Genomic DNA, 27,647 nt, shown 5'->3' with positions numbered 1-27,647 from the left:
TAGACGCGCGGCCGTTGCCGGGGGTTCCGAGGTTGCGAACCCCCGGACGGGTGACGGACCGTCGCGAACGAGGGGTAGCATCGCGCCGTTGCGGTTCCGCTCTCCCCCGACGGACAGTCGTAAAGTTGCCCGTGGGCACGCCTGCGGCGCGGGCTTCGCAAAACTTGGGGCCCCCCCACTCTTATTGATGAAATCTGCACTGCAAAGACACCCCACGGCACCTCACGAGAGCATCTCCGGCCCCGTCCAGCGGTACGTCACGCAGGGCAATCGACTCGTGCTCGACGCCAGCGCCGCGCGCCGCCGCGCCCCCGGGTGCGCCCGAAAGCCCATCACACGGCGCACCTCTGGACCGAGTTATCCGTGCGGAGGCCGCCGTCGCGCGACGAACGAGCGGTCGCTAGAGATGGCTCATGAGACGCTCTCGCGAACGAAACCCGCCCGTCCGCGCGCGCAGCGCTGCCGCCGGGCGCCTGCGCTGGACCGAGACCGCGCATGTATACCGCGAGGCCGTGCGAGGCGCCGGTGCTCGTCGGAGGCGCCGGATGGCCGCGCGGTCACGGCTCGAGCGCCGTCGCGCGACGCGCCGGTTTCGGCGCCGGAGGCCCGAGCAGGCCCGCAGGGCGTCGGGCCGCCGCGGCGACGGCCCAGTGACCGGATACTATGATATGGCCGGCCTGTCGGCGACGCTCCGCGGCGCCGGGGCGCCGTGGTCGGCCGCGGCCGCGCGCCGACGCCTTCGGCCGCGAGCGCCTGCGGGAGCCGTCGGCGGCCAGCGCGTCGACGTCCGGCCCTCGCTGAGAGCACTTGCGGTCCGCGCACTCGATGTCGATGCTGACCGCTGCTCTGGACCGCCGAACGATCCTCGAGCCTGCAAAGGGTCGCCATACGGGGGTGAAACATGCCCATATAGTGACCTAGAAGATTGTATCTTAGTGAGACAGAGTGAGCAATCCCCTGACGCCCAAATAAAATAAAAATGAACACCCGGCACCTCTCCATTGCGTGCATCCGCCCCATGGGCGACAGCGAACTTGGGTTCCCCCGCGCGGTGCGCGGTGATTAGGAGATGTGCATGAAATAGTCTTCGCAGGTGAGCGTGGAGTCAGGAAATGTAATAGTAACGAATCCAAGAAGCGGGACCCATACATGCACACCGCTCGATAAAGTTTGTATCGGTAAGAATCCTCGGAATATATATCAGATAGCTACTGAAGTCGGGAGTAGCCGCAAATTGTAGATGATGCGGAGACAGGGCGAGTTTTGATCGAGGTTCGAGAAGTACTATTGGAATCTGTGTTGAACGGGTACAGTGCGGCGCTGTGCGTGGTAGGTGGCCCAGGAACAGGAAAGTCTCGATGCCTTTTTGGTGCTCATGATCTGAAGTCTGGCCTACTACCAGAGTTTGCAGAGACATACTATCGCCGCAGGGGACAGCAAGCTGCTATTGGAGTAATTGATGTTTCAGTTTCTCAAGTATATGGCGAACAGGTGAGACAAGGAGTTCTTGAAAGGATTTACATTGACTGCACTAGGTTTATGACCTTCTCTCGCCGCGTCATGACTGTTGTTCCAGCAATGTAAGCGGCCTTGGCGGACGCACATACCACACGGCCAATAGTCGAGATGAGTTCCTGTCTTTGGTCGCAGATGCTCTATCCGTTCGAGCTGCACTATATCTCCAGTCAGATGTATTCCCCAACTGTGCTCACCTCCATATCCAGTGTGCTTGTCAAACCGACTGGGGCCATAACACCGCGTCATTTTTGGAGATTGGCTCACATACATTCTCTATGGGCACGAAAACCATCGAGTATACCTCGACAGCTGAACAATCTCGTGAAGCTCTACAAAAGTGTGTTGCCACCGGCCGCTTGGCTAATGCCTACTTGTGTGACTCTATGCTCACAAGTATGATGGTACAAATGCTCACTGATCGACTTCGCACAATTTGGCTGGGTTGTATGGGCCCAACCCTCGTTGATATCTACGAGAGCGAAACCACACTAGCGCTGCTCGCAGAGTCTCGACTTCTGCAATATTCTTCAATGTCGGCTTCACTGAAATTGCGCGAGCCACATTATTCGCCTCATTTGAATCACTCGCTGAAGGAGCGGCTTCGGATCACAAGAGAGTACAAATCAGTCCGGAACAGCTGGCTGGCTACATTGGGCTTGGAGTCTTCTGGTCATGGTCGCATGGCAGAAGTACCTTGCTTATCAAGTATATCACCAGATGTTCCACAAAAATCACCCATGGTTTAGTGTCTCAAGAATTTCCTTGTTTGACCACAATTGAGGTTGTCACACCTAGGTGTTTCTGTCCCATCGCCTCTACTTGCCAGTTGACAAAAATAAAATTTTGATTGGGTCTAGGTTTGGCTCTAATGCACAGAACACACGCATAGTCATGTTCAGGGTAGCTGGGATTCTTCCAGCTCACTGTATTATATATCTGACTGGGGGAGACAATCTCATGTTGGAAGTCGAACGAGATGCATTAGTTTCTGTCAACGGGGAGCGCATCCTGGACAATACGCGGAAGCTGTATGACGGCGATCACATCTTATTGGGACAAAATATACTTCTCCTTGTGCACATGTCAGAGGCGAGTGTCAGGTGCGCACGATCGCTCTTTCAACCGGCACTCGGAAAATGAGAGTAAGTCTTCTTAGGAGCCAACAGGTCACGTGGAGTATGGCGACACGCAAATTTCACCATGAGGCGATCACCGCCCATCTTTCCCACAGAAAAAAATTGCAGTGTGAAAATTGGAGCCTTGAGCAACAGCTAGTGACACTGAGTTCCATGGTCTTCGAAGCAAATTGTGTATCCCAATGCGGGCATATGCCGAAACGAGTCTCTTTCAAAGTCCAGAGAATCGTGCGTTACAAGATCTTGCAGGTCTCCGACGAGCTAAAGAGAGACACGCGATTCAGGGTCAAAGTAGTTGAAACTGGTGAAGATTTATTTGAGCCTGAGCCTTGTGTTGTCGTAATTTCAGAACGCAATGATGTCGCAGACACTTGGAGCTTGATAAAGATGAGTCGTCGGCTTGCTCAGATTCGAAGCCTGCGGTCACATTGGTTTGAACTTTACGGGAGGCCCTCCTTGTTTGACACTGTCGCTGACAATCTTTTCTACGACCCCCCCCGGCATGAACTAGTTGGTGTTGGGTACACAAACAAATGACTGGTGCTCAGTGTTACATTGTTGTCGCACCAGCCATGCAATGTTTCTGGAATATCAGGTTCTGTTATCTAGAGCCCATCTTTTACCTCCTAGATATTGCCGCTACGGTGCTTTCCCTTTACAGGCACTTGTGGCAGTCTATATGTATAGGTGCCTATCGTGAGTTTCAAAGGTGATGCTGTCGGTACGGTTGATGTCCAGCTCAGGCCGAGAATAGGGAACTCGCAAGAGAACACGTAATGATTCAAAATCAATGTACCGCCATGCAGATTGCCATCTTTAGGCACAGGGCCAGCGAAGTGAGCTTGGACAGTTATTTGGGGGAAAAACTGGATCTCATGATCAAAATCAAACGAGCCAGTGCGCTCCCACGAAAGCTGTGCTCTTCTGTGAGCCTTAGACCACACTTGAGAATAATTAGAGTCCTTGGGGGGATTAGGCATATGGATAGATGATTGTTGAAATAACTTATATCTGCAGGTGTTTGTGCGAGCATCGTTCTTCTTGCAGCCTTCCCCTTTGCTAACGCCAAGATGTGCAAAGAACACAGTAAACCCTGCCTTGGAGACCGTCTTTCAGCTTCATCAAATGATCACCGACGACTTTCTAACATATCTTACAAATGGTGCGCTGGAATTGCAGGCAGGTGTTCGAAGAAGTTGTTGGCAACCTGAACTCTACTTTGTAGGTCTGGGGGCAGCGGTGATTTTGCCTGGTGCTAGCCTGCCCTTCATCAAAGAAAGTCTAGCTTATTTTCTTGAAGTCAGTGACCTATCTGTACGGGCGTCAGGCGCTCTCTGATCAAGGGAAAGCGCCCTCTCCCGACCGTACCTAAAGAGGCGAGGCCCGGTCCTCTCATCCAGGGAGACCGGCGCACAAGCAGCGCCATAAATGCGCGCTGATTTTTTGTGTCTTTTCTGCTGGATGTGAAGGCCAGCTCTCCTGGCCCCTTCTGCTGGCCGAAGGCCGGCCAATTTATTATTATTGTTTTTGGCGGCCGGCCTCCAAAACAAGCGCTTTTTGCGGTGTAGCGGGAATTGCCCTTCGATGTACACTTCTCCTACTTGACTTTGGGTTCACAGTACAGAGTAAAAGTTCCTAGTAGGGAGATAGGGAGATCTCCACTTTCCTAGTGGCTCGCTGACCGGGTACAGAGCCACCCAGGGTCTTCCCCTTTTCCCCCGTAAATATTTCTAGCTGCGTTCTGCACTGTAATAGACGGAGAGTCTTCCTGGACCTAGTGAGGCGGGTCCTCTGCCCGTTCGTCCAGTAACCCCAGCCCCTCTCCGGACTGTACCTTGACGTCAGGTTGATGTACGGGACTTGCGCTCATTCTAACCACCGGATGCTAAATTGGGAAATTGAATCGCGTTGAAGCACCTCCTGCGCACGTTATGGGCTGCGACCGGGGCCCCGGGGGCGGGTCTGGAGTCCTTCCTATCTCGGACTAACCGCGCAGTGAGGCTCAGCGTCCGAGAAAACGTGCGCGCGCCGTCTTAGTCCGCGATAAGAAGGCGATCTTGACGTCGAACGGGGCAGCCCCTCGGTCGACGGTCGTTTCGTGTGGTTTATGTACGAATTCGCCCTTCCCGGGTGGAATTAAAATAAACGGTCCTACTTTTATAGGGGGGGGGGGGGGGGGCACACTAAAAAATGAAACATTGTTTGTGGAGGTTACGAGGTTACTTTGAGGATATATGGCACGCTCCCTCATCGTTTCGAGTCGGCTCATGATCCTTTTACTTAGCATATGTCACATTGAAGGTTCGTTTGATAATTGTGCTGGGAGCCGCATACGTACCAGGGCCAACGTCAATCGAGGTAGTTGGCTGTGAGTGTCTGAATCGAGTCTCTCTTGTTTGCTTAGAATTATATAATGAGCCCTGTCCTCGCAGATCCCTGGGCATATACGTGCCTATGTATCAGAAGGAGTAACAATTTTGCTCAACTTTGTCAGCTGCACCCGGGCCTGGGGTCTCCGCGATGAGTTTGCCATCGAACAAGTGACCTTCATCAAACCGCCTTGTCTTGGATGCGAGTGCAGAAAATGGACAAGCACGAACAGCTTTCTGACTTTGATCGAAGGAAGATGGCAGCATGTATTCACCTATATTAATGTTTAGTAGTCTCCATTGCGAGGAAGCGCCTCTAATTTACAGGCCTGCTGCGCAGGAATGCCACCAACGCTTGGTTTCTGGCGTGAGCCAATTTGGAGTACCCCTGGCGCTCGAGTATCATATTCCTGTGTACCAAAGCGCTCCACTCCTGACCGGAAGGTGTACACAAGCTGAGCTCTTGAGTTGGGAACTTCTTGCATCGTGCGGGAGATCTCGTAGGAGTCAGGACCAGGTGTGTCGACACCCGAGGCAGTGACACCCTGATACTGTAAAAGTCTAGCGACTTCTGGCGGGAGACAATGCGGATCAAACCTCGCTGTGCAGGTGCCAAATATGCCGTGGCGTCCACTGGTTTTTTTCTTTATCATGCTAGCTATTGACTGATTTTTCAAGTCATAATCACCAGGGCCAGGGTCGGATGCTGCTGCACGTGCAGACTGGGATCCAAGCTTGTGAGGTTCTCTTGGGATATCTGGATTGGTTTTCAGACATGGCCGCACATCTGTCGAGCCAAATGCTATTGGATCGTCAGTCAGTCGCTTCTGTATTTGGGATTTGAAGGAAGACTGTGTGGTTCCATATGATCCTGGACCCGGCGCCCCGGAGCAAGTAGGCTCTACAAAAGGTAGGCTCTTGGGCCGGTTCCAACCCCGACGTTCTGCTGTTGTCCCGAAGCACTGCAGGACCGATGGCCAATCGCATCGGTGAGACGCCGGTCCAATAAACCTGTGTGGAAACATTGTGGCTGTTGTTTCAAATTTTGAATCAAAACATACGCGCCCGGGCCGATGTCGTTGGTTTGTCTTGAAAGAGCCGACATTTCAAAAGCCATTGGAATTTTCGATTTGAAACTGGAAAGGCCAGTCATGGATGTCCCAGTGTGTGTTCCAACATGCTCGAGGTGACCTTTACCGCTTGGGTCATAGTCGCCAGGCCCAGGGGTAGTATTACTTGAAAAGACCTGACCGAGCAAAATCACATCTTGTTGAACAAAGCGACTCTTAGGCGCTGCAGCGCGCCTGCCGTCGAGTGCTCGACTTGCAGAAGGTTGTTCCGTCCGAACGCATCGTCTTCGGCAGATTGTAAAAGGCGGGCCCGACTGTGTCCGGACCTAGTCCACTAAATACCTAAAAACTTCCATCTGATAACTACCAAGGCTATCAGAAGTTTATCGAGAGCTCCGCTTGATGACATCTCCTGGCATTGGGAGGGGCATCGGACCATGTTCGCTAGTGTCGTAGCCGTTTGATTGCTCCCTTCGCGGAATGGTCGGTGGATTGAATCGTAGCGCTGAGGACTCTGAACCTGTTGCCTTTGCAACACGTGATGCGGCCGATTCCCCCTTGCAATTCAAGGGTCGCCGTGGACCAGATGCGGGTTCCTTAAAAGGGTTCCTGTATTGACCAGGTCCTGGATTATCGGCAATGGTAGACAGACGAAAGATGGTCGAGCCGGGAGCAGACGGTGCTAGCCGAGCAATGTTTGTCTTAAATATATTGCTTGAAACTTCTCTGCGAGATACTTTCGACGCACGAACGTAGGACCCAGGACCCGGTGTCAGCGCAGACGTGTGTGTGTTTTGATTCAACTTGCGGGCGTTGGATGAAGCGAAGGCGGCGAAGTTGGGTTGTTTACTTGTGTTTAGTTTGCGCCTCGGTGTGTAGCTCCCCGGACCAATTTCACCCGGGGTGGAATGTTGGATCATGATCGCCGCACCTGTGTTTCTCGTCGAACGAGATGGCATGGCCATGATGTAAGTCAAACGAAACAGCGCAAAGACCAAGATATAAGATATAGGAAATGATAGCGAGCGAAATTGCATTTACGGTTGTACACTATGTTTCCGGTAGCGAGTTAGTGAGTTTAGACCACCTATCATCACCCAGCCAAATAAAACTGCTGGTTTCGGTGGTCCTCTCCCAGCTCGCCGCTTCCCCGAGGCCCGGGGTGGCGCGGCTTATTTTCTTTAGGCATATAGGCCTGTATATGGTCTCCACTAACAGCAATGGAGGGATGGTATTAGGAAGCTAGGGCAATTTATTAGCTTCCTAACGTCACTGTGGCGCCGGCCAGGCTTCTATCCAGCAGGTGCACTGTCCGGCGACTGTGCTACCTCGCTGAGCCTGGTGCTCCCTGGCACGTCGCTACGGGCGGGTGGCGCGTGTCTCGCAGCCATTACGGGGCCCAAGGGGCCGTAGAGCCGGCCCAGGCCCGCGTTTGCGCGTCCGATCCAGTCCATGGCCCCGGCCGCAGCTTGTCTAGCGTGTTCGTCGAGGGAAGCGAATACGGCCGGCTGGATAGGAGAAGATTTCCTCGAGAGCGCGTGCAGCGCACAATAGCCAGATGATTCTCCCAACTTTGTTTCACCTGACTTGCAGTCAGGCAATTTCGCGCAAGGAGCACATCGCCAGTGCTGCCAGCAGGAAGCAACGAAGCCATCTTTCGGAGCTCAACAAGCACCACCCGCGGTGGAGCCACCGCACTCTCCCGAGACCTGCGCGTGCTGAATAAGAGCAGCAGCCGGTGCGATGGAAATCATGGCTTAAGCCACTTTCAAATGCCCATGCTCTGGAACTGGAAAAGGAAGTCTATGCTGCACTTAGTCATATGGCTTTGCAATCTCCTGACACATGCCGGCACTTCCATCGGCACTTTACAAAGCTACGTGGAACCAACAAGCTGCCAGTAGCTGCGAGCTTCCACGGGTGACCACCTCCAGATCTACTGAGACATGCTATCCCCCGGCTACTCTATCAGTATCGTCTCTTCTTCTTCATTTTGGCTTTCGCTTCCTCGTGAGCGAGCTCACTAGCCGACTTAAGCTCCTTTGGCTTCTCAGCTGTGATCTCGCCTGTTTTGACGTGTTTCCAGACTGGCTTACCGTCGACCTCAATCTGTTTCCACATAGTTTCGGACTTGGGAGCGAGGCCCATGTAAGCATTTTTCCGTTCTTCATCACGCATTGCTTCTCTTGCTTCCATGGACATACCTTGTCGAACAGCCTCACGGTCAGCCTTCTTTTGGCGAGCTTCGAGTAAAACTTGCCAATCCCAGGTCCACCACTTGATTCGTTCTTGCATCAGGTCGTGGTCTTTAGACCATTTCTTGATCTTTTCAGCTATCTTGGGAAGCCAAGGTCGGAGCCGCTTTGCTAGGATTTTTTGTTGATGCCCAATTCCAACGTGCAATCCGCGATAGCGTTTGATTACACCCTGCGTGAGTTGGTTTTCGTACGAGGTCCGCCCCAACATGGTCCAAAACTTACCGGCCCGAGCTTGCGGAGGGAGCCGGTACAAGCAGAGACCCCCGCCCTCTCCCGCCAATTCCCTGGAATAGTTTTCGCCAAGCCAACAGAAACGAAGCTGCAGGCTTTCTTTGGCTACAGCATCTGGACGTGCAGCATGAATCCGACATAGACGTTTCCCAATGCGAATGCGATCATTTTGACGGACGAACCCACTTAGGTCGTGCGAGACCGCAACGGATTTTTGACCGGCCAGAGGAAAGGCACGGCCTGGCAGTCGCACACCACCATATATAGCCTGATCACATAGTTCAGTAAGCAAGGCGACATCGAAGCCCCGCGCAGGACACTTCTTTGGATCGGCAGCATCATTTGCCCTCCAGCAGATATCTGCGCCGTTTTGCGAGATAAAATAGCGGGCACGCGCGCGCCTATAGTCAAATAGCAGGTATACACGTGCAGAGAAGTCTTCGTGGCGGATTCCACTGGAACTCTTGACTAAAAATATTTCATCACTGGATTTGTGCTTCCAGAGCGCAACACGCTTCACTGCGAGTTGTTCTTTTGCGTCACTACTCAAAAAGGGCGCGCAGCCTATCAGGTCTAGAAACAGATGGCCCATGTCCAGATGACGAGAAGCGCCATTCTTTAGCTGCTGCCAGGCCTCGCGCTGGCCGTGGCGTGATTCCTGAAGCTGCCGTTGCCCTTCTACTCGGCCGACAGTGGCAAAATAAGTGCGTTGAATTGTAATGGCAGCACGATTGCGCTTTGTCGGCTCCGCTGCGCGTGCGGCTTCGCGTCGATGTCTCTCAAGGACGCGCCGCGTGTTTGCGCGGAATAAGCGCTCGTCGCGAGCATGTATCTCTGCTGTATAGTAACCAAGACGGTCGCATGCGTGCGTGAGACGTGAACCAAACGCATGAAGCTGTGAATAACATCCCGCACAGTATGACTCCTCACAAGGAGGGCATCGCCATCGAGCTGCGTAATCACCACATGCTGCACACGGTTGGACCAGAGCCGTCCAGTGGTGTGGCCGAAGCTCTCTCGCCTCGCTTCGTGCTTGTGCAGCAGAGACTTTGTGAGAATTTGCCTCGCGTCTTGCTATTCGTGCTGCTGCATAGTCTCCATTTGCAGACGCAGCAGACGCGGCACGCAACGCGCGCTTCTCCAAGTCTTTTTCTGCGACTGATCTCTTCAAGGCCAGGCTCTTGCGCTCGATTCGCGCCTGTGTTTCCATCGATATTTCACGTCTTCCACTTTGCCCATCGAATGGATGTCGATTGTGAAAGCAGACCTGTGCACAGCAAGACACATCTAGACAGAGACCAATAGTGGATAGAAAGCGCCGGTGAATGCGTCGCAAAGTGAGATAATGCGACCCTCAGACGCAGAGCAGGTACCACAGGTTCGACTCGCAGGTTGCTTTCCACCGCAATCAACGCACGTTGCTATGATGTGAAACCGGTGCCGCTGCCGCTTTCCTCTGCGGTGAACAGCAGCCCAACACTCACCGCAATACCTACGTGCAGTCTTGCCTTGTCAACCCGAATCACATTTGAAACGAAGCCTGGGCGGCATTTCCCATATTTCCTTTTTGGCGCGCCGGGCACGTGCGGATCGGCACACGAGTCAAGACAAACCTTTTCAGCAGCCTGGACCCCACAATATGCGCAGTCTACGACATAGGCCGTGCGCCTCGTCGGCCGCTGCGAAATACGGGCGACATCCTTATCACGCAGCAGCTTGGGTTTCACCCATGAGACACGTGTCCCCGAACCTTTGAGCGCAAGCACAAAGCGTCGCTTTGCTTTTACGTTTACGAGATCCCCCCCCGAAGTGCCAACAAACGCCCAGTAGCATATGATGCTTTGCTCGGTAAGCATGTCGTCGTCTTCTCCAATGGCTGGTGCTGCGTACTGTAGGACCTCATGACGATCAACGACATACTTCCTGAACGCACGCATTGCGAGCAGGGCTGTGGCAGCTCTTGTGGATGGTCCTCGTGCGAGCCGCTTTTGTATAGACACCGAGGCTGTTTGTTTAAGTTGTGCACGCACAGCGCGTCCCCTAGCTAATCTTTTTACTGCGGTGCAGTTGTGCGCAGCAACAACCCGAGCTATCTTCTGTATTTTCGCTGCAGCCACTTCTAGTCTGTCATCAGCGCGCAGATGTAAGGCCTGCTTTATCTTGTGCGCCCATTTGAGAGGCAGCCACAAATCTACGAGGATGGTGAGTGCACGTGCCACGTGCGATTGAAGCAAGAGTCTGCCCTCAAAGTTACGCACGCCCGGGCGAAGTTCTGCACTGACGCAATCAAGACATGCCTGAGATAGATTGCAATGAGCCAAGCAAACTCTGAGTTACTCAAAACAAATACACCTCGGGGTTCGAGCCTTTAAGGTACACTGTTTGGGGCAAGAAATGTCTCAAAAGCAATAGTTTTCTCGCCATGATTCTTCTGTTTGGCAAAAATAAGTTCGTAATCATTAGCCTTCAGGGTCTTCGTCGATTCTTTGCATGCTGGACCACGACCTCTTTCTCCCCCAAGCATGGCACCAGGTGTCTCTTTAAAAAGCCGGACAAATTCAGACGATGCCATCTTTGCACCGGCACAATGCTGCTGCTTGACAACCGCTTCATGATTTGTAAAGGCACATGTCTTGTGCTGTGTCGCACCATGTTTGGCAACTCTCTGCTGTTGTCGATGTTTAACTGATACTTCATCAAAAGCTGGATGTGTGCCTACACACAAAACCTCGTAAATTTAATTTTCCCAGGGAGTGACCGCCAGGCACTGGAACAATGCGACAATAATGTGCAAAAACAGCCTGAAATTCACCACGATAATTGGCAGAACCGCATAAAGACTCGGCACACAGTTCTGCTCGAGTGATGCGGCGGCATCTAGTGAGCATAGCGTGCGCACGAATACCGCCTTCGTCGCCAACCGTGGCAGCTGCGCGAAGCTCTACGGCTAGTCGAGACGCAGCAAGACGACGAACGCATGTCTGGACTGTGGTGGTCGGGCCATTCAAACGGCGCCGGCGCACGCGGCGTGGACCGATATCTCTGACGATCGCTCTGACCCGCACGGCGGCCTGGAGGCGGACTGCAGCGGTCTGCCTCGCAGAGGTTCGACGAGCAATGGCTCGTCCCCAATTGCCGCGCACAACTTTTTCGATTGTGGTGGCATGAAGAGCTTTTAGTCTGATCTGGCCGTTATGACGTGCTATCCAACCGCGAACTAGCTGCTGTGTTAGAGTGACTGCAGCTTCTCTTCTTATTGCTTCGGCTGCACGCAAACTAAGCCGTGCATGAAGATGCTGCGAGCGCACTCGGACAACGCAACGGTGAGCACGAAAAGCCCCGGCAATCTTCGTTGCCGCCAGCTCGCGTTTAATCCTCTGGGATAATTTTGTTGGCACACAACCGGAATCTGTCGAGGCAACGAGCGCAAATCGAAAGGCTCGAACCACGGCATGTCGCCACGAGGAAGACAAAGATCTTTCCTGGAAGCCGCTGGGATGCATATGTTTATCATCATAGAGCCTCAACGCACTGAGCTGATGTGTGCGGTACTTACGTTGAGCGGCGATGTCGACTTGAGAGTTAAATCGCAACTGCGCCAGACATCCTTTTGCAGCCTTCTCGCGATATCGGTTCTGTGCCCAAATTGCGAAATCGGTCCTTAAACGAGTCACCTACATACGAAAAGATAAGACATACGTCTCAAGAGCCCTATAGAATGCCGGGAAGACGCACATCCTTCCCCGCAGCACGGCGATGACGACGCTTTGCACGTGCATTGAAGCGTGATATTGCCCTGCGAATGGTATTGGCTTTGCGCACCCGTAGGCGCTCCTCTCTGAAATGATGGCGACGCATACGCATGCGTTTTCGCCAACGTTCTTGGATAATGATGGCCGCTCCATTGATGCGGAATTGCTTGCGGCGCATGAAAACCCTGCGTTGTATGAATGCTGAAATCTTTGATGCACGCTCTGCAGCTAGTACCGCGCAATAGCGTTTGCGGCCTCGCTTCCCTCGCACACGACGTTGCAAAAAGACTGCTGCTGCAGCTCCCTGCGTGTATTCAAAGCGTAATTTCACCAGTGTGACTCTAGCCGAATGACAACGCACGCCACGCTGTACGACATACGAGGCGGTATTCAGACACGATTGCTGTCTTAAGAGTCTTCGAGTATTTCCCCCCCTGATGAAACCTTGCATGGAAACTACCAATAATTCTCGTGTTCCAACGAATCGCATTACTGCGCGACGTTCGCGATCAATTTGTGAGGCTCGCAATATGATCCTTTCCCGTAGCTCCACACTCGCCAACCAGCGTTGAGCAGTGCGCCAGAGTATTGTGCTCGCACGACTTTTGCGTTCCCGAGTCATTTCTACCGCGATCATATGCCACCTGCTAAATCGCCTCCGGGCCGACACAGTTTCAAAACTTTTGACCTGCTCTCTGAGCAGTTGGCCCCCGCGTTCCAGCAGCGCGGGTCTTAGCGCTGCTTGCACCGATGGCTTCGCCACTTTCACAGCTAATGTTCTGCTAACGTCCTGCATCATCTTCAACCTAAAACAACTTGACGTCAAGTTTGATCTGTAATTTGCCAGTTTAGACATGGAGGGATACGCATCGTGCTTAACTCGGTGCATGGTAGTGGGGGGCTGCTCGCGAAGGGTATTGATGGTCTGTGCTCGTGTTTTAAAGTGAACATCGAGGGGTGTTGGCCTGGGTCTTGTTGGAATCACAGTATGTGATATGTTAATCAATGGCGACTTTGCAGCGATTGTGATAGTCTCAGAGGAAGAATTGCAATTCACCTGGTTGGCCACGGATAGGACGGGTGGGGGTCGAAACATTGGAAGGATCATGCCTGGGCTAGATTGTTCATAGTCTACATCAATCATTGCCCTTTGTGTCAATTGCTCACCTACCCGTCGGACAGAATCATAGAGGCGGCTGCCCGTAGAGTGTTTCAGAGGTGTAGCATTGGTCCTGAGATCTAATTTTGACATTGGTTGGTGCCCTGCAACCATTGCTGACACCACAGAGAATTCCCGTCGTCCGAGGGAACCCAACTTCCTTCGAATATCCTCTGTCCGCGACTCCTCCTCCTCCGAGGCTTTCGGCAAACGATTAACTCGACGCTGCTCTGCCTTGGACATCATTGCTAACGTTGGGAGCGTGTTCATAGATTGGGCTGAGACAGCCGCAGATGCCTGCTTCTGTGTTTTAGACGATAACAGGAGCGACAGAATTGTTGGTTCCGGCCTTACAGCTGTCGCCTTCACAGGCGGGTTGGGCTGGGAGCTGTCACTAGCCATTGTAAGTAACCAGGTGGCACTATCGCGTTACGCCATGATTGACAAAGACGAAATCTTTGCAGCCCCCCGGAATCCTAGATTACCTCTATGGGATGAAATGAGCATTAGAGAGATAGAGAAATTTGACCTTCCTAGTGGCTCGCTGGTACAGAGCCACTCAGGGTTCTCCCCCTCTCCTTGGTACTTTCTAACCCTGCTATAGTTGCGTCCCGCACTATAATAGACGGGGAGTCTTCCTGGACCTAGTGAGGCAGGTCCTCTGCCCGTGCGTCCAGTAGCCCCGGCCCCCGTATACTACGGCAGCTGAGGTTCCGGGAGGATAACAGAGACGCCGATGTACCGCCGCTCAGGCTGCGTAGCCTCGGTAGTTCACCCTCAGACGGCAGGGCAGCCCCATCAGGCTGCCTCCCTGTCTCGGAGTTTACTATCTCGCTAGGTGCTCAGCAAGTCGGAGCCCAGCGCTCGGTCTCTCTGCGTAGACCTCACGCATTCTCTTTCGCTTCGCTCTTGCATTTCCCCCCGCGCTCGATTGCAGGGGGAGAATGGCACCGCCTGTCGGACGAAGGTGAGCAGTCTAGTGCTGGCTTCCCCTCCTTTCAGTACACAAAGAAGGCGCTTGTCGACCATGGAAATTCCGAGGGAAAGAACGTAGTCGTAAACGGGTTGAATATGAATGGGGATACCAGAAACCATCACGCTGGTGTACCGCCACTGCACAGCTGCGGTAGTTCACTTTCGGATACCATGGCAGTCCACTCAGGCTGCCCCCCGCGTCCCTTAGTTTACTATCTCGCTAGAGCCAGCTACCCCGCCCCCGCCGCCACCCCCTCATGTGCGCGCTTACACTAGCGGCAATTGCGGAGGGTGGGGTGTTTGTCGTGGATTGGACTAGAGAAAAGATGCACATGGGGTCGCGAAACGCCGCGAGTATATCCCAAGGCAATTCGCTTGGAACCCATACCGCATGACACAGAATGGAGGATCCGTAGGCGGCGTGGAGCTTCTTGAAAAGACCGTGTCTGTCAAGTGCAAGTCGGTATAGAGTGTACTCACTCCACCACAGTCCAGTCTCCCAGGACCTGTGCCGTATACGAGTACCATTCGATTTTGCTCAGCGACTCTGGAACCTGAACCTGAGCCAAACTTCTTGCCAGTCAATTTTTTCGAAACGATTCTTGACTGAGGCCGTGGCAGTAAGGGCACCTACCGTGGATAGGACGGCCGGTGTGACCCCAAATACTGCCATGGGAAACGATTCGTCGGAGATTCCTAGTAGTGCGGAAGACCCTCGCCACCAGTGCGGGTGGATACTCCGCGGTTCCGCTGTGAACCTACAATTTGAGACACTAGCTGGTTTGATTTATGTTCGGGAACGCTGTAGCTTGCGCAGCTTTACCCCCAGGTAGTAGCTGAGAGACGCTCAAGTCCCCGACAACAACAACGTCGGCATCTAATGTAATGTAATGCTCTGTTGTCACGTGCCGTGCCACAAGCAGTTTGAGTGCCATTTGCAGCGCATAGTTGTGCCAGGTGTCCTCCACCACACCATCAAATAGAGAGGACTCGGCAACGAGCGTGATAGAAGGATAGATATTTGATGACTCGAGTATCTCCAGGGCAAAAACATGCGCATCCGGAACCACGATAAGCAGCTGTGTGATCCGTTGTATCCCAGGGTCTAGTCACTCGGATATGCACCTCCCTCACGAATTTCATCGGTGCGTATTTCCGGAGCGATGCAAATAGTATAAGCGCTCGGTGCGCATCGTCGATTGTGAGCCTGGAGTTTTGAAGCGTGGCCCTGAAATGCTTTTAAGTGAATGTGATTTGATACACTTACGTGAGCACCAAAGTGATATCCTTGCCGCCCGCCTAAGAAGTCCCAAATTGAAGCACTTCGAAGCATGTTTCCACACCTGTGCTGTTGATTGGCGACTTTTCCTGTCAGCTATGTCAATGAATATTGGCATGCTTGCTACCTGCATCGCGCTGTTAGTCTCCCCACACCTGTGCAGAAGTTTGGTACGCGTACGCCAAATATCAAATGATGCCAGTACTCCAGTTGACCAGACTGGCTAGTTTTGAACAATTGGACATGCAACCATGTCCGCCCAACTTGCCATGCTGTCGTTGGCATGACAAGGCCCAGGGCGCCTTTCGCAGCTGCAAACTTTAGATTGTTAGGAAAGGTGCTCCCGTTGATGTATATGCAGATTGAGCTTCCGTTGACGTCGTGGATAAACTCTGCGTGGGTCTCAACTACCACAGAGATATCCACATTGATACCACCGTTGGCACGCAAATCGGCCAAGTCAAGCGAGGCACCACTATCTGGCGAGATTATTTCAAGCAAGATGGTACTAGACGCATAGCAAAGGAGACTGGCAACGCATACATGACACAGCCTCATTCTAAATCTTAGCTCAGTTTTTTCTCATACGGGTGATTTTCTCAGGACGGTCCAGTTGTCGTCATGTACTTTTCGTTGAAGCCGATTCGGGCTGGAGTATGGGAGAGCGGCTTTTGCGCTGCCCCGTGCGTGCAGGCCGCGGCAGCCTGGGCCGCATGCGCCCAAGGTCTGGTTCGGCTGCCCGCGCTCCGCCAACACTAATAAGTGTGGGTTGATTAAAAAACCGGATTAAATTTTGTACGACGCAGGTTCGATACAGCAGCCTTTCTCTTGCGAAGCGCGGTAGTAAATTCGAACCTGAGCACCGGTTTCGCAAAGCCCGTCGTGCGTAGCTACCTGGTCGCCCCCGCCTAGCTGCCGCCTCCGGCCACGCGCGCAGCGCGCGAGACAATTTAGGAGATTGCGCGCGCCCGGGCAGCCCCTGGATGCTACTCGACTATTGCCGGTGAGGGCATCCCCCAGGCACCGGGCCACTTCCGGGTCTCAGGCGCTCCGGCGCCTGTCGGCGCCTCCGGCGCCTCCGGCGCCTCATTTTCTTCTTTTTCTTTTTTCTCCTCGCCGCTGGCCACATTTGGGATATAATTTTAAAGTTAAGTCGGCTTTCATAAACATAAATGTTGGCGGATCGGCTTTCAGAGTGAGGTCGAGATACACGGGTTTGAAAATCATTGGGCGCGGCAGTTATGGGGTCGTGGTGTCTTGCACTGACGCCGTTTCCACANATCGCCTTGCAATAAAACGGATCAAGCCCATGTCTGCACACACATCTGATTCTAAACACGTCCTACGCGAGATCCGATGTATGCGGCTACTAGGCGCACACGTGAATGTAGTCAGTATGTTAGACTTGTTTTGCAACGATTGCAATGACGAGCTTTACATTGTCATGGAACTAATGGATTCTGATCTTCATCGGATAATCCAATCGCCACAAACACTATCAGATGCGCATCATCGCTATTTTATGTATCAGTTAGTCCGGGGTGTTAAGTATATACACGCACACGGCATCATTCATCGTGATCTGAAGCCAGGCAATCTGCTGGTGACTCGAAATTGTGTGTTGCGTATTACAGATTTTGGTCTGGCACGACAACGGTCTGTGGCTGCACAAGGTGGTGATCCAGACGAAGATGCGGGTCCCATGACCCAGCATGTCGTCACACGCTGGTTTCATATAGCGTCATGAGTGCTGGTGAATTCCTTTTGTTAACGGAACTAATTGCCCCTAGGTACCGGCCACCAGAGCTTATGCTCACACCAGATGGTCGCTATACGAATGCGGTAAAATCTGTGGCATTGGTTCTTGGATTATTAGAGTTCCCTATAGGTTGATATGTGGTCAGTGGGTTGTATTCTTGCCGAACTTCTGGGCAGGAAGCCAATATTTCCTGGAAAGAACTTCGTACATCAGCTTCAGCTAATCTTCGATGTCATTGGCACGCCACATACTGGAGAAATCGAGCGGATTAAAAACAAGCAAGCGCGAAAGTTCCTCGATTCTATCCGTGGAAAAGTGAAGGTTGCTTTTCCTCAAATTATACCGTCAGCAAGTGAAATAGCAACGTCTGCTCTCGAAACGCTATTGCTATTCAGCCCATCAGAGCGTGCCACAGCCGCCATGCTCTTAGGCCAACCCTATTTGCGAGATCTGTCTTATGCTGAATTACCCACTGAGGACCCCCCTGCACCTCACTGCGACTTCTCTTTCGAGCGTGAGAGCCTGTCGCCGTCACAGCTCAGGGACAAAATTGTCCAGGAAGTTTCAGCATTTGACGTCTCGCCCAGGAAGAATGGTGGAGTTGCACTGTCCAGGCAGCGAGGAATTGCTCGTTGCCTAAAGCCCCAACTTCGCCAGGGTGTAAAAGAGCACCCGGCAGCTGGTGCACAGGGTATATTGGCTGGCACACTACAGCAGACAGGAGTTGCATTCCAGTCTGGAATAGTTGAGTCACGCCAACGACCATTTCATTCCGACACCTCACGTGCTTTTCGACGGTGCCGTCCGACCATTCCTAGGCAAGTCTTGACGAACGAGTGCCCAGATACCCATGCAAGCGCCCATACTACGCACCACAAAAAGTCGGTTCCTTCACCACAAAAACGCCGTGACACCTTGGAGAATGATCCAAGGCAAAGGCTCGTCAGCGACCGTCTATCACGCGGTCTACCCAGACCACCACAGAAGTCTAGCAAGGTGTGCAAGAATTCTGCGGCAAAAATGAGTTGAGTTAGCTATTGTTATTAGGTATCGTCTCGATGTGAACATGCACATGTTTAGATCCCATTGGGGCGTTCAGTGTCCACGAAAGTGCTCCCTTTCGAGGCCCATTGATTCAGCCTTTGATTCATAGCCTGTGTACACAACGACCACATCGCAATTAGCAAAAGAGAATAGTTCACAACAGCCTCCTCCTCTTGGTTTCAAAAAGAAAAAGCCGACTGCCACCGTACCCAAAAGTCCCAGATTCTCAAAGATGTCCTGGCAGCGCAAGGGTGCGTAGGCCGCTGGAGCAAGTATGGAGCTCCAGTGGGAAATAGGGAGACTTTCCTGTTGGTATATCACACGGCCCTTGTCATATATCGAAGCCAAGCCCCAAATACGCGACCCCCCCCCCCCCCCCCCCCGAACAGGGGAATGGAAGAAGCGACAACATGCCGCTAGGGCGAATCTAGAGCGGGGGACCAGCGCACCCCACCTATGCGGAGTCGAGTGGAGGACTCCTCTACCTGTAGTGTAGAGCAGGTTAAGGGCAGTTTAAATTGGTGCTAGAGCGAGCTTAAGATTAAGAAGTAGGCTACTCTCGTAGACTCGGGCACGGTACCGCACAGACAAACTGCCAGCGAGGCTATTATAATATACGAAGACGGGAAAGGAGGGAAGTATCAGGGGGGCATGTGGTCCTAGTTGGGATATTGGCTGCTCATTATTGGGTCATCCCACCAGCCAATAGTATATGTTGTCAAGAATAATTGTATATCCAAAGGTTGTATATCCAAAGAAACACAATGCCGCGTGAGGGCCTCGCCGCCCGGCGGCCAGCGGCTTCGCCAAGCGGTAATAAAAACTACTAGCAGCCCACGGGTTTTGGCGAGTGACCAGTCATCCGTCCGTTTTGGCGAGCCCAGCGACTTACCCCAGGGCCCGACGACTCACCCTGCGACTTACAATCGGCCGCGGCGCCAGGCGCTCAAAGCGCGCAGCGAGAGGCTGGCGGGCGAGTTCGCATCGATGACGGCGGTTCCAACGATCTCTGGCTGCTGGGGAGGCCGCCCTCATCTACTACAACACCTGCGACGCGAAGCGCGCGACCCTGGGACCCGTCGACGTCCCGCGACACGCCGACGGTTTCGGGGTCGTTTTCGGTGCTCGAGACGCGTTTTTTTCGCCGACGAGAAAACGCTGCCGTCGCGCGGTCTTTTTGGCCAGACCGTCGCGTATGGTCATGGCGACGTGCGCGCGGCCCTTTAGAGCGCCGAAAATGACTCGTATGTCGTCGCGTAAGGGTCGGTTTTGGGCTGGATTTCCTCTAGGGATCGGACGAACGCCATCCGATCGCTGCAATACCCTCACCGTTGAGCGTGAGAGTTTGCTGGGGCGTTCCTTAGACGTACCCGCCGGTACTGACCGGGTTTCCGAAATAGGGACGACCACGTTCGCGCGCACGGGCCGACGCCGGGAGGCGGGACCCTAGATGCTTGGGGAGGTGTCGGAAAAAAGGGCACTTTTTTCATGCTGGCAGAGACCAAAAAAAGAGGAAAAAAGAGGAAAAAAAAAGAAAAAAAACCGGCGCCGCAGGCGCCGGAACGGCGCCGGAGGCGCCGGAGAGGCGCCGAAGGCGCCGGAGGCGTAAAAGAAAGAAGGTGGGGACCTCGCTACGTCCCTCGAACTCCGTGAGAGTATGACCGAAGCACCATCATCATGAGTGGCCCTGTGCTGAGAAGATGCCCAAAATTGCATTTACGGCAGTACAATATGTTTCCGGTAACGAGTTAGTGAGTTTAGACCTATCATCATCCAGCTAAATAAAACTGCTGGTTGTGGTGGTCCTCTCCCAGCTCGCCGCTTCCCCGGGGTCCGGGGTGGCGCGGCTTATATTTTTTAGGTCATATGGTTTCTCCTAACATCCAAGAATTGGGTTTGAATGATGAGTTGCTGGAGCATTATAGGAAGGAGGTGGGTGAGATGGCCGTGGGTATTTTGGATGGCAAGCCTTTCGACTCGCCCGTCCATATGGGCATACTCCTGACTTGTATGTTTGAAATTCTACCCTATGATGACTCTGATAAGGCCAAGTGGACGGAAATTGGCCTGTTTGGCCCAGAAAAGTAGCTGGCCTGCGGCCAGCAAGCCCAGGAGGAGCCGCGAGGCCACAGAGGCGTACTTAGGAGAAATACAATGGGGCTGGCAGAAAGCCAGCTGGGCTAAGCTGCCACTCAAACGAGCCATATTGGCACTGCCAGATTGAATTTAGGTGAAAATACAGCCGTTTTGGGACCCTGGGCGTGCCCAAAGGCTCTCTTTGCAGCTGCCCAGCAACCCGCGGCGACGTTCGTAACTGGCGATGGACGCGCGACCGACAGAGGCCCCGAGCGAGGCGCGGACGCGGCCGCATCAGGGCCGCGGTGGCCGTCCGCTCGTTCTCGGCCGCGACGATCTCGGCGAGTGTCGCGCGGCGCGCGGTCGTCCAAAACCGCGAGGGTCGCCCTCGACGAGCTCCACGATGCCGATGCGTCCGGCGGAACACAGCGATGGTGATCGGTCGACGCAAAATTGCGCGCGGACGGCCGAGCGGCGCGTCCTCGCGCAACGGCGGAGCGAGTTCGCGGCGCGCCGCAGCCGGATTCCCAGCGATTTCCAACAATTTGTTGTTGGAGCGCGTCGAACAACATACGGTGGGCGTGTCTGGGCCGCCGGTACGGTCCACGGCGTCGGCGGGCGCCGCCCTGGCCCTCGGCGCCACGGTGTCGCGCTACGGCGGAGCGAGTTCGCGGCGCGCCGCGGCCGGATTCCCAGCGATTTCCAACGATCTTTCGGCGGAGCGCGTCGATTAACATACGGTGGGCGTGTGTGGGGCGCGGGTACGGTCCACGGCGTCGGCGGGCGCCGCTCTGGCCCCGGCGCCACGGCGTCGCGCTCGGTCCGAAACCGTTGCGGCTCGCGCCGCCGGCACCGAATTGCAGCGCGCCGCGGGTCAGCGGCGTCCATATGAACCCCTAGGACACGGTGTGACCGCCGGTGGGCCTCCAGGGGGCGCACACATCGCAAGACTTGGCCTGTCCGCGCCTCATCCTGAAGTGCGGACACTGTCCGCACTTCAGCTCCACCCCCGGCCAGCACGAAATAGGTGCCGTGTCCGAAAAAAGACGGCTAGCGTCGAAACCATAGTGTTGACCGCGCTCCAAAAGTTGACCGATGGGGAACGAATCGTCGACCTCCAATTACCGCGAAAACCGAGCTCGTGAATCTATACACACTGGCGCAACAACCAATTCGCGCATTTCTAATTCGCAGTCCACCTCAAGCGTGCCACCCGGCAATTCCAGACTATGATGAATAGTATCGAAGAACACCGCCGTCGTCATAGGCGCATACTCGGTCCCTGGTTCGCAACGCCGGCAGGCGCAGTAAGACGTGTTACACCCTCCTCCCTTCACCTTGTCTCGGTCAGGTTTTACGTGACGGTGCCAGCCGGGATACGACCGGGACAGGAGTTTCCGGTGATTACCAAGGCCTTAAAGTAGGATTTCCTAGCAGCAACTTTAGGTCATTGCGAATGGGCAACAACTCATGGTGCGATGTCCTCCGGGCATAAGGCCAGGTAATGTACCATCCATCGCGATCCATATCACTCGATGTTTAAGGCGAGCGCATCGTCGTCTCAGCGCCAAGATCCTCCCAGGGCACGCAAGCATACATGGCCACCGTGACCGTAGTGTCGTTCTTCCTTCAGAGGTTGATTATAGATTGTAGGTTCCACATGGTGTTCGAAGCGGCGAACAATTTCCCGTACTTGTCAACAACCAACAGCTTATGGTGACATGCCCACCAGGTAAATCAGCGTTTTGAGTGAACGCACGATTTCCAAAATTACTTCCTAGGCGTTAGACCCGGCATGCAGGTCAGAACAGTATTTAAATCCGTGTGTAACTCCCTCTTCAAACAGGTCCGAATTATGGTCCCAACCTCGCGGAGAGGTGCTTATGGAATAGTTGCGTATTGAATCACGAGAAACATTAGGCGCCAATCAAGGCACAATGTCATCAGTGCAAGGCGGTGGCAGTCCCTCCAGAGGGGCTTCGCCCAGCAGCCAGTCTAATGATGCTGTGCGAAGTCCTTTCGGAAACCAAATGTTCGAGGTGAATGTGCCACAGGCTCAGAGCCAGCGCCAATGGTCCGCGGATACTAGTACCCAGAGTACTTGTCATAGGGCGTGCGTCCAGGGCAGGCCTTTGCCCTGATTGCAAATGGCCAGCGTGTCATGGTTACTTGTCCTGCGAATGCCAGACCTGGACAAAAGATCCGCTTTCAGTTGCCAATCAAGCTCAGTTCTGACGAAATCCAATCCATCAAGCTCAATTACCAAAAAGATGGCTGGATTCGCTGTCTGTCGACTGATCTAACTTTCCACTGGGTTCGTAGCGAAGGAGAGGTTGATAGTGAGCAAGAAGCTAAAAAGAAACTAGAGTGGGCCTTTGAGCAAACTGCTTTTGTTCGCGAATTGCGGACGCTAACTGTTGGAACCTCCACGTCAAAAGCAACGCACTCATTACAGCTTGTGCCTGCAAAAGATGCTGCCTTATCCACGGTTGTGCCGGCGATAAACAATGGCACATCACTTGCGCAGGAGCTGTCGAGGTATGCAGCAATGCCGTTTCAACACAAAGAAGCTTGGTTCCGTCAACAAATCGCAAAACTTCAAGTACCGTGGGAAGATGGACACATAAAGATCAATGTGAGACGAGAAAATTTATTGGAAGACTCGATGGAAGCCACCGAATCGATCACTCAAGCTGACATGCGCAAGATCTTTCGCTTTGAATTTATCGCTGAACCAGGCTAGCCGCAGTGCAAAGTTCTTGCGATAAATTTATATAGATTGACTGGCAGGCGTGGACGCAGGCGGCGTTGCACGAGAGTGGTTCCAGTAAGTAGCAAATGCATAAGCTGTCAAAACATATAGATCAATATGGACACAGGTTGGTATCAGATATGCTCTTCAATCCTGACTTTGCCCTGTGGTCTTACAGTTCCATTAACCAGATGTGTATGCAGATAAATCCTTCCTCGGGCATCGCCAATGATGAGCATTTGCGATATTTCCACTTCACCGGGCGGCTACTTGGCAAGGCCCTGTTCGATCGGCAGATTGTTGCTGGTCATCTTGTACGCCCGCTGTCATTTCATGCCGCGTCTAAGTCCCTGACCTCAAAGCTAAAGAGCGACACATACAGGTACAAACATATCTTAGGTTGGCCGCTGACAGTGGCAGACTTGGAACAACTGGATGCTGACACCTACGCAAATTTGTGCAAATTAAAAGATCTTGATGATGTAGAGGTACTATAATATTTACCAAGCTCTGAACCTATCATTTTGAATGGCTGGGTCGTCTCTCAGGTCTGCTGTCTTGACTTCACGGTAACTGAGGACCATTGGGGCACGGCGCAAACAGTCGAACTCAAATCTGATGGGGCCAACTGCACCGTGACGAATAGTAACGTTGATGATTACATACAGCTTCAAATGCGGTATCGACTATTGGACCGTGTCAAGGAACAAGTGAAGGCCTTGCTCATTGGATTCTACGATGTTGTTCCTGAGGTGATCGAATTTGTGATCGAGGTGATTATAATACTCTACTATAGGCACTGCTCTCTGTATTCGATTTCCAGGAGCTTGAGCTACTATTGTGTGGACTCCCGGAAATTGACATTGAGGATTGGAAACGAAATACAGAGTAAAAAAAATGTCTCAGCGGGCTGCTTGATAACAGATTCATAATATACGCATAGGTACACCGGTGATTATGAGCGCAAAGGTTCGTCACATAAAGTGGTCAAGTGGTTCTGGGAGGTACCATTCATCATTGCGCAAGAAAAACGAAACAAAACGAAATTCATCCTGATCTATTACTACAGGTCGTGGTCGACGATTTTGACGAGGAGCATAAGGCCCGACTTCTTCAGTTTGTTACCGGTACCTCAGGAGTCGAATCCAGTGTCAGAGACTCTCTGCTTTGGGAGAAGACTTGGTGAACATAGGTGCCCGCACAGGGCTTCCGTGCGCTTCAAGGAAATGACAATAATATACGCAAATTTACAATCAACTCTATTCCAGAGACAGTATCGGTCTTCCCCAAGGCACATACTTGTTTCAACCGCATCGATCTACCATTGTATGATTCAAAGAAGAAGCTGAAGAAATTCCTAACCATGGCAATTCAAATGGAAGCGACTGGCTTTGACATTGACTGAAGATTGAATTGCCTGTTTTTAGAACTCACGGCAGGCAATGGCACAACCTGGACAGGAGAAACCCAACGGGACCTAGCACGGNACTTTGGCGGGCCCCATGCCCCCCCCCCCCCCCCCGCCCCCGGCTCCCGAACGCGGGAAATACGACGCGTTCTAGTTTGGACCCCACCCAGCCGCCGACAGCGCCGCCGACCCCAAATTGTCCACAAATTGTCGGGGACATTTCGGGTGCTTTTTGGTCCCGTCCGACGCAAGGGGTGGGTTCTGTGTGGGGTTTTGCCGCCGGCCGCGATGTAAAGGGAATTAGCTCCCGAGGCTAGACGGGTGCGCACCTCCCTGTTTTTCCATGGCGATGGTTGGTCCGAAACCACCATGTTGGCATATTAAACCATGCGCCATCTGGCAGTACGGGGACCGCGCAGGTCGCTCTTAGACTAAATCGTAGCCCGATCATCAGAAAACGGGACCTCCGAAACTATTGCCCCGGAGTCACGGTTCACAATCTCGCTAATAGCGACGTTAGTAGACGTCAGGGAGCTAATACACTAGCCTAGCTTCCTAGTAAGCATCCTGCTGTTTACTACCCAGGTCCTTCCAGTCACGACACACCAGCCCAGGGCCTGGCGACTGGCCCTACTGCACTCCGGTGGACCTGACTGGGTGAGTGCTTCATCGCTGCAGGCCATGCCGCTATAGCTGCGATGCGCCTTTGGCTCTGTGGGCGATGGTCCTTGCTCGCTTGGCGGCCATCTCCATTATCTCGACCTTGCGCTCCCAGTTCCGAAGCATGGATTGAAGGTCGTACATTCGCGCCTTCTGCTCGACGTAATCAAGGGTAGAGGGCATATCTGTAGTTTCTGCCTGCTGCTGACCAAGTCGTTTCCTGCCACGGCGCTCGGCAGCGATCTCCGCATTGACAATCGTCGTATCTTCCCGGACCTTGCGGAGCTGCTCTTTACGCGCAGCGATCTCCCTGTGAAGCCAGCTTGACTCGCTCAGTATTGCATTGAGTTTCTGTTTGAGGGTGTTGAGAGTCTGCACAGTCTTCCCAGTTGTCATCTTTAACCGGAGCAGCTCCTCATTACGCTCTTCGATCTGTGCCTGGTACTGTTTGTTTTCTATTTGAAGCTGGTGAAAATCTATGTAATGAAGGACATCACCCATCTCTTCCTTTTGCTTGAGCTGCGCCTCGACCTTCTGCAGCTGTGCCTTAATTGTTGAGTTTTTCAGTCGCAATTTCTCGATCATACTATCCCGTTGTCGCAGCTTCTCCTCCATATATCGCGTCATCTTTTCCGCCATGGTCTTGCCTGTGCGCATATTTTCTGCGCCCACGACAATATCCCTCTTGAATTCATAGGCATCTTTCTTGAGCTCTGCAATGCGAATGTCAGTTTCTTCCAGGACTGCTCGCAGTGTGTCAGCTAATTTCTCCGATGCTTTGCGATTATCCCCAATCTCTTGCGCGAGTCGCTCCTGTTCCGCATTTGCGATCTCGCATTTCTGCTCCATTGTCAACTTTTGCGGTAGGTTCCGCCTGCGGTGCCTCCAACCCTATCACGCGATCTTTACACATGTATTTGTAGCGGCCAGTTGGCGCCATTTGTTACCTTCTTGCCTTCGGCTGGGACTTCTTCCGCGTCGGGCTGATCGTGGATCTGTCGTTCAAGATAGTTGCGGAAGACCTCGTTCTCGAGCTTCAGGCCTTCGATCTCTCGAGACACCTCATTAATTTGCTCCATTATTTCGTCGGGATCGTCATCCTAAAAAAAGGCCGTAAAAATCACAGTCCAATGTCCTCACGCACCATGGGGTCCAGTGAAGGCCTTGGCGTCTAACGCTCACACAGATACTTGCAACGCTCACACAGATACTGTGTGGAGGTCGGTGGACGGGACCGCCTTCCGCGCCGCGCGCGACTACGGCGGCTGCGAGCGCTTCGGAGAGTCCACGAGAGTACAACGGACGGGGCGCGACGTCCAACATCGTCCCGACGCACGTACTTCGACCGCGGGCTGGCGCTCAAGGCGCACGAGGCGGTTCCAACGATCTCTGGCTGCTGCGGAGGTCGACATCATCTCTACCACAAGACCTGCGAGGCGAGGCGCGCGAGCCTGGGATCCGTCGACGTCCCGCGACACGCCGACGGTTTCGGGGTCATTTTCGGTACCGCTGGGGTAGCATCAGATGCACCAGCGGGTTTTGCTAAGATCGACCATTTTCACGGCCGATGATGACGCTTGCTGCGCAGGCCTACGCGCGCCCCACGCGCCCCACCGTTCCAGGCGCCCCCGGGCGTGCCCGAAAGCCCTCGACGCGGCGCACGTCTCGACCGAGTTATTCGTGCGGAGGCCGCCGACGCGCGGCGAACGAGCGCCGGCGGTCGTTGGAAATGGCCCCGAAACGCTCTCGCGAACGAAACCCGGCCGTCCGCGCGCGCAGCGCTGCCGCCGGGCGCCTGCGCTGGACCGAGGCCGCGCATACTTACCGCGAGGCCGTGCGCGGCGCCGGTGCACGTCGGAGACGCCGGATGGCCACGCGGCCGCGGCTCGAGCGCCGTCGCGCGACGCGCCGGTTTCGGCGCCAGAGGCCCGCGCGGGCCTGCAGAGCGTCGGGCCGCCGCGGCGACGGCCCAGTGGCCGGATACTATGATATGGCCGGCCTGTCGGCGACGCTCCGCGGCGCCGGGGCGCCGTGGGCGGCCGCGCCCGCGCGCCGAGGCCTTCAGCCGCGAACCACCGGTGGTCCACCGCGGCCCGATGCGCCGCCCTCCGGGTCTCGCTGGCGGCTCGTGGACCCGCGGGGCCCATGTGGAGGCTCCGCTGCGGCCCCAGGAGACCAATGCAACTAATTGAGTGAAGCTC

The 27,647-nt window shown here is 53.9% G+C and overlaps 7 protein-coding genes across 7 annotated transcripts; 3 read left to right on the top strand and 4 right to left on the bottom strand.

Annotated features, from left to right (window-relative positions):
• Positions 1-652: 652 nt before the first annotated feature.
• On the top strand, positions 653-4,393 carry AURANDRAFT_72235 (hypothetical protein; the record flags this gene model as incomplete). The annotated part of the gene is made up of 12 exons (XM_009041617.1): positions 653-1,051; positions 1,094-1,178; positions 1,241-1,491; positions 1,536-2,237; positions 2,314-2,618; positions 2,675-2,828; positions 2,904-3,175; positions 3,250-3,298; positions 3,342-3,427; positions 3,475-3,580; positions 3,672-3,837; positions 3,880-4,393. 12 exons carry the CDS (start codon positions 980-982, stop codon positions 3,990-3,992), a joined length of 2,361 nt encoding a protein of 786 aa, XP_009039865.1.
• A 35-nt stretch (positions 4,394-4,428) lies between these two features.
• AURANDRAFT_66417 (hypothetical protein) lies at positions 4,429-7,058 on the bottom strand (the record flags this gene model as incomplete). Its single annotated transcript, XM_009041575.1, has 7 exons — positions 4,429-4,488; positions 4,802-4,805; positions 4,935-5,106; positions 5,128-5,298; positions 5,349-6,034; positions 6,288-6,419; positions 6,607-7,058. The coding sequence occupies 7 exons, from the start codon at positions 7,056-7,058 to the stop codon at positions 4,429-4,431; spliced, it is 1,677 nt and encodes a 558-aa protein (XP_009039823.1).
• A 257-nt stretch (positions 7,059-7,315) lies between these two features.
• Positions 7,316-14,108, bottom strand: AURANDRAFT_72234 (hypothetical protein; the record flags this gene model as incomplete). The annotated part of the gene is made up of 8 exons (XM_009041574.1): positions 7,316-9,849; positions 10,067-10,074; positions 10,273-10,879; positions 10,960-11,297; positions 11,341-12,256; positions 12,318-13,140; positions 13,189-13,299; positions 13,348-14,108. 8 exons carry the CDS (start codon positions 13,893-13,895, stop codon positions 8,062-8,064), a joined length of 5,139 nt encoding a protein of 1,712 aa, XP_009039822.1.
• A 580-nt stretch (positions 14,109-14,688) lies between these two features.
• Positions 14,689-16,305, bottom strand: AURANDRAFT_72233 (expressed protein; the record flags this gene model as incomplete). Its single annotated transcript, XM_009041573.1, has 6 exons — positions 14,689-14,974; positions 15,029-15,098; positions 15,136-15,226; positions 15,314-15,547; positions 15,812-15,902; positions 15,953-16,305. The coding sequence occupies 6 exons, from the start codon at positions 16,303-16,305 to the stop codon at positions 14,689-14,691; spliced, it is 1,125 nt and encodes a 374-aa protein (XP_009039821.1).
• Positions 16,306-17,056: 751 nt separating this feature from the next.
• On the top strand, positions 17,057-17,494 carry AURANDRAFT_59344 (hypothetical protein; the record flags this gene model as incomplete). Its single annotated transcript, XM_009041618.1, has 1 exon — positions 17,057-17,494. One exon carries the CDS (start codon positions 17,057-17,059, stop codon positions 17,492-17,494), a length of 438 nt encoding a protein of 145 aa, XP_009039866.1.
• Positions 17,495-21,684: 4,190 nt separating this feature from the next.
• Positions 21,685-25,187, top strand: AURANDRAFT_38473 (hypothetical protein; the record flags this gene model as incomplete). Its single annotated transcript, XM_009041619.1, has 17 exons — positions 21,685-21,842; positions 21,894-21,933; positions 21,978-22,026; positions 22,073-22,127; positions 22,171-22,232; positions 22,280-22,358; positions 22,408-22,503; positions 22,547-22,680; positions 22,737-23,364; positions 23,417-23,453; positions 23,506-23,703; positions 23,761-23,866; positions 23,927-24,130; positions 24,175-24,266; positions 24,322-24,382; positions 24,448-24,516; positions 24,571-25,187. 17 exons carry the CDS (start codon positions 21,722-21,724, stop codon positions 24,781-24,783), a joined length of 2,244 nt encoding a protein of 747 aa, XP_009039867.1.
• A 286-nt stretch (positions 25,188-25,473) lies between these two features.
• AURANDRAFT_30965 (hypothetical protein) lies at positions 25,474-26,304 on the bottom strand (the record flags this gene model as incomplete). Its single annotated transcript, XM_009041572.1, has 1 exon — positions 25,474-26,304. A coding segment is annotated over one exon (831 nt), but the record flags the coding sequence as incomplete, so codon positions are not given.
• Positions 26,305-27,647: the final 1,343 nt, after the last annotated feature.

The sequence above is a fragment of the Aureococcus anophagefferens genome (genome assembly GCF_000186865.1).
Source record: "Aureococcus anophagefferens unplaced genomic scaffold AURANscaffold_22, whole genome shotgun sequence".
Classification (NCBI taxonomy): Eukaryota; class Pelagophyceae; order Pelagomonadales; family Pelagomonadaceae; genus Aureococcus; species Aureococcus anophagefferens.
The sequence above is the reverse complement of the archived record's forward strand: the minus strand, read 5'-3'. Positions and strand labels throughout refer to the sequence as shown.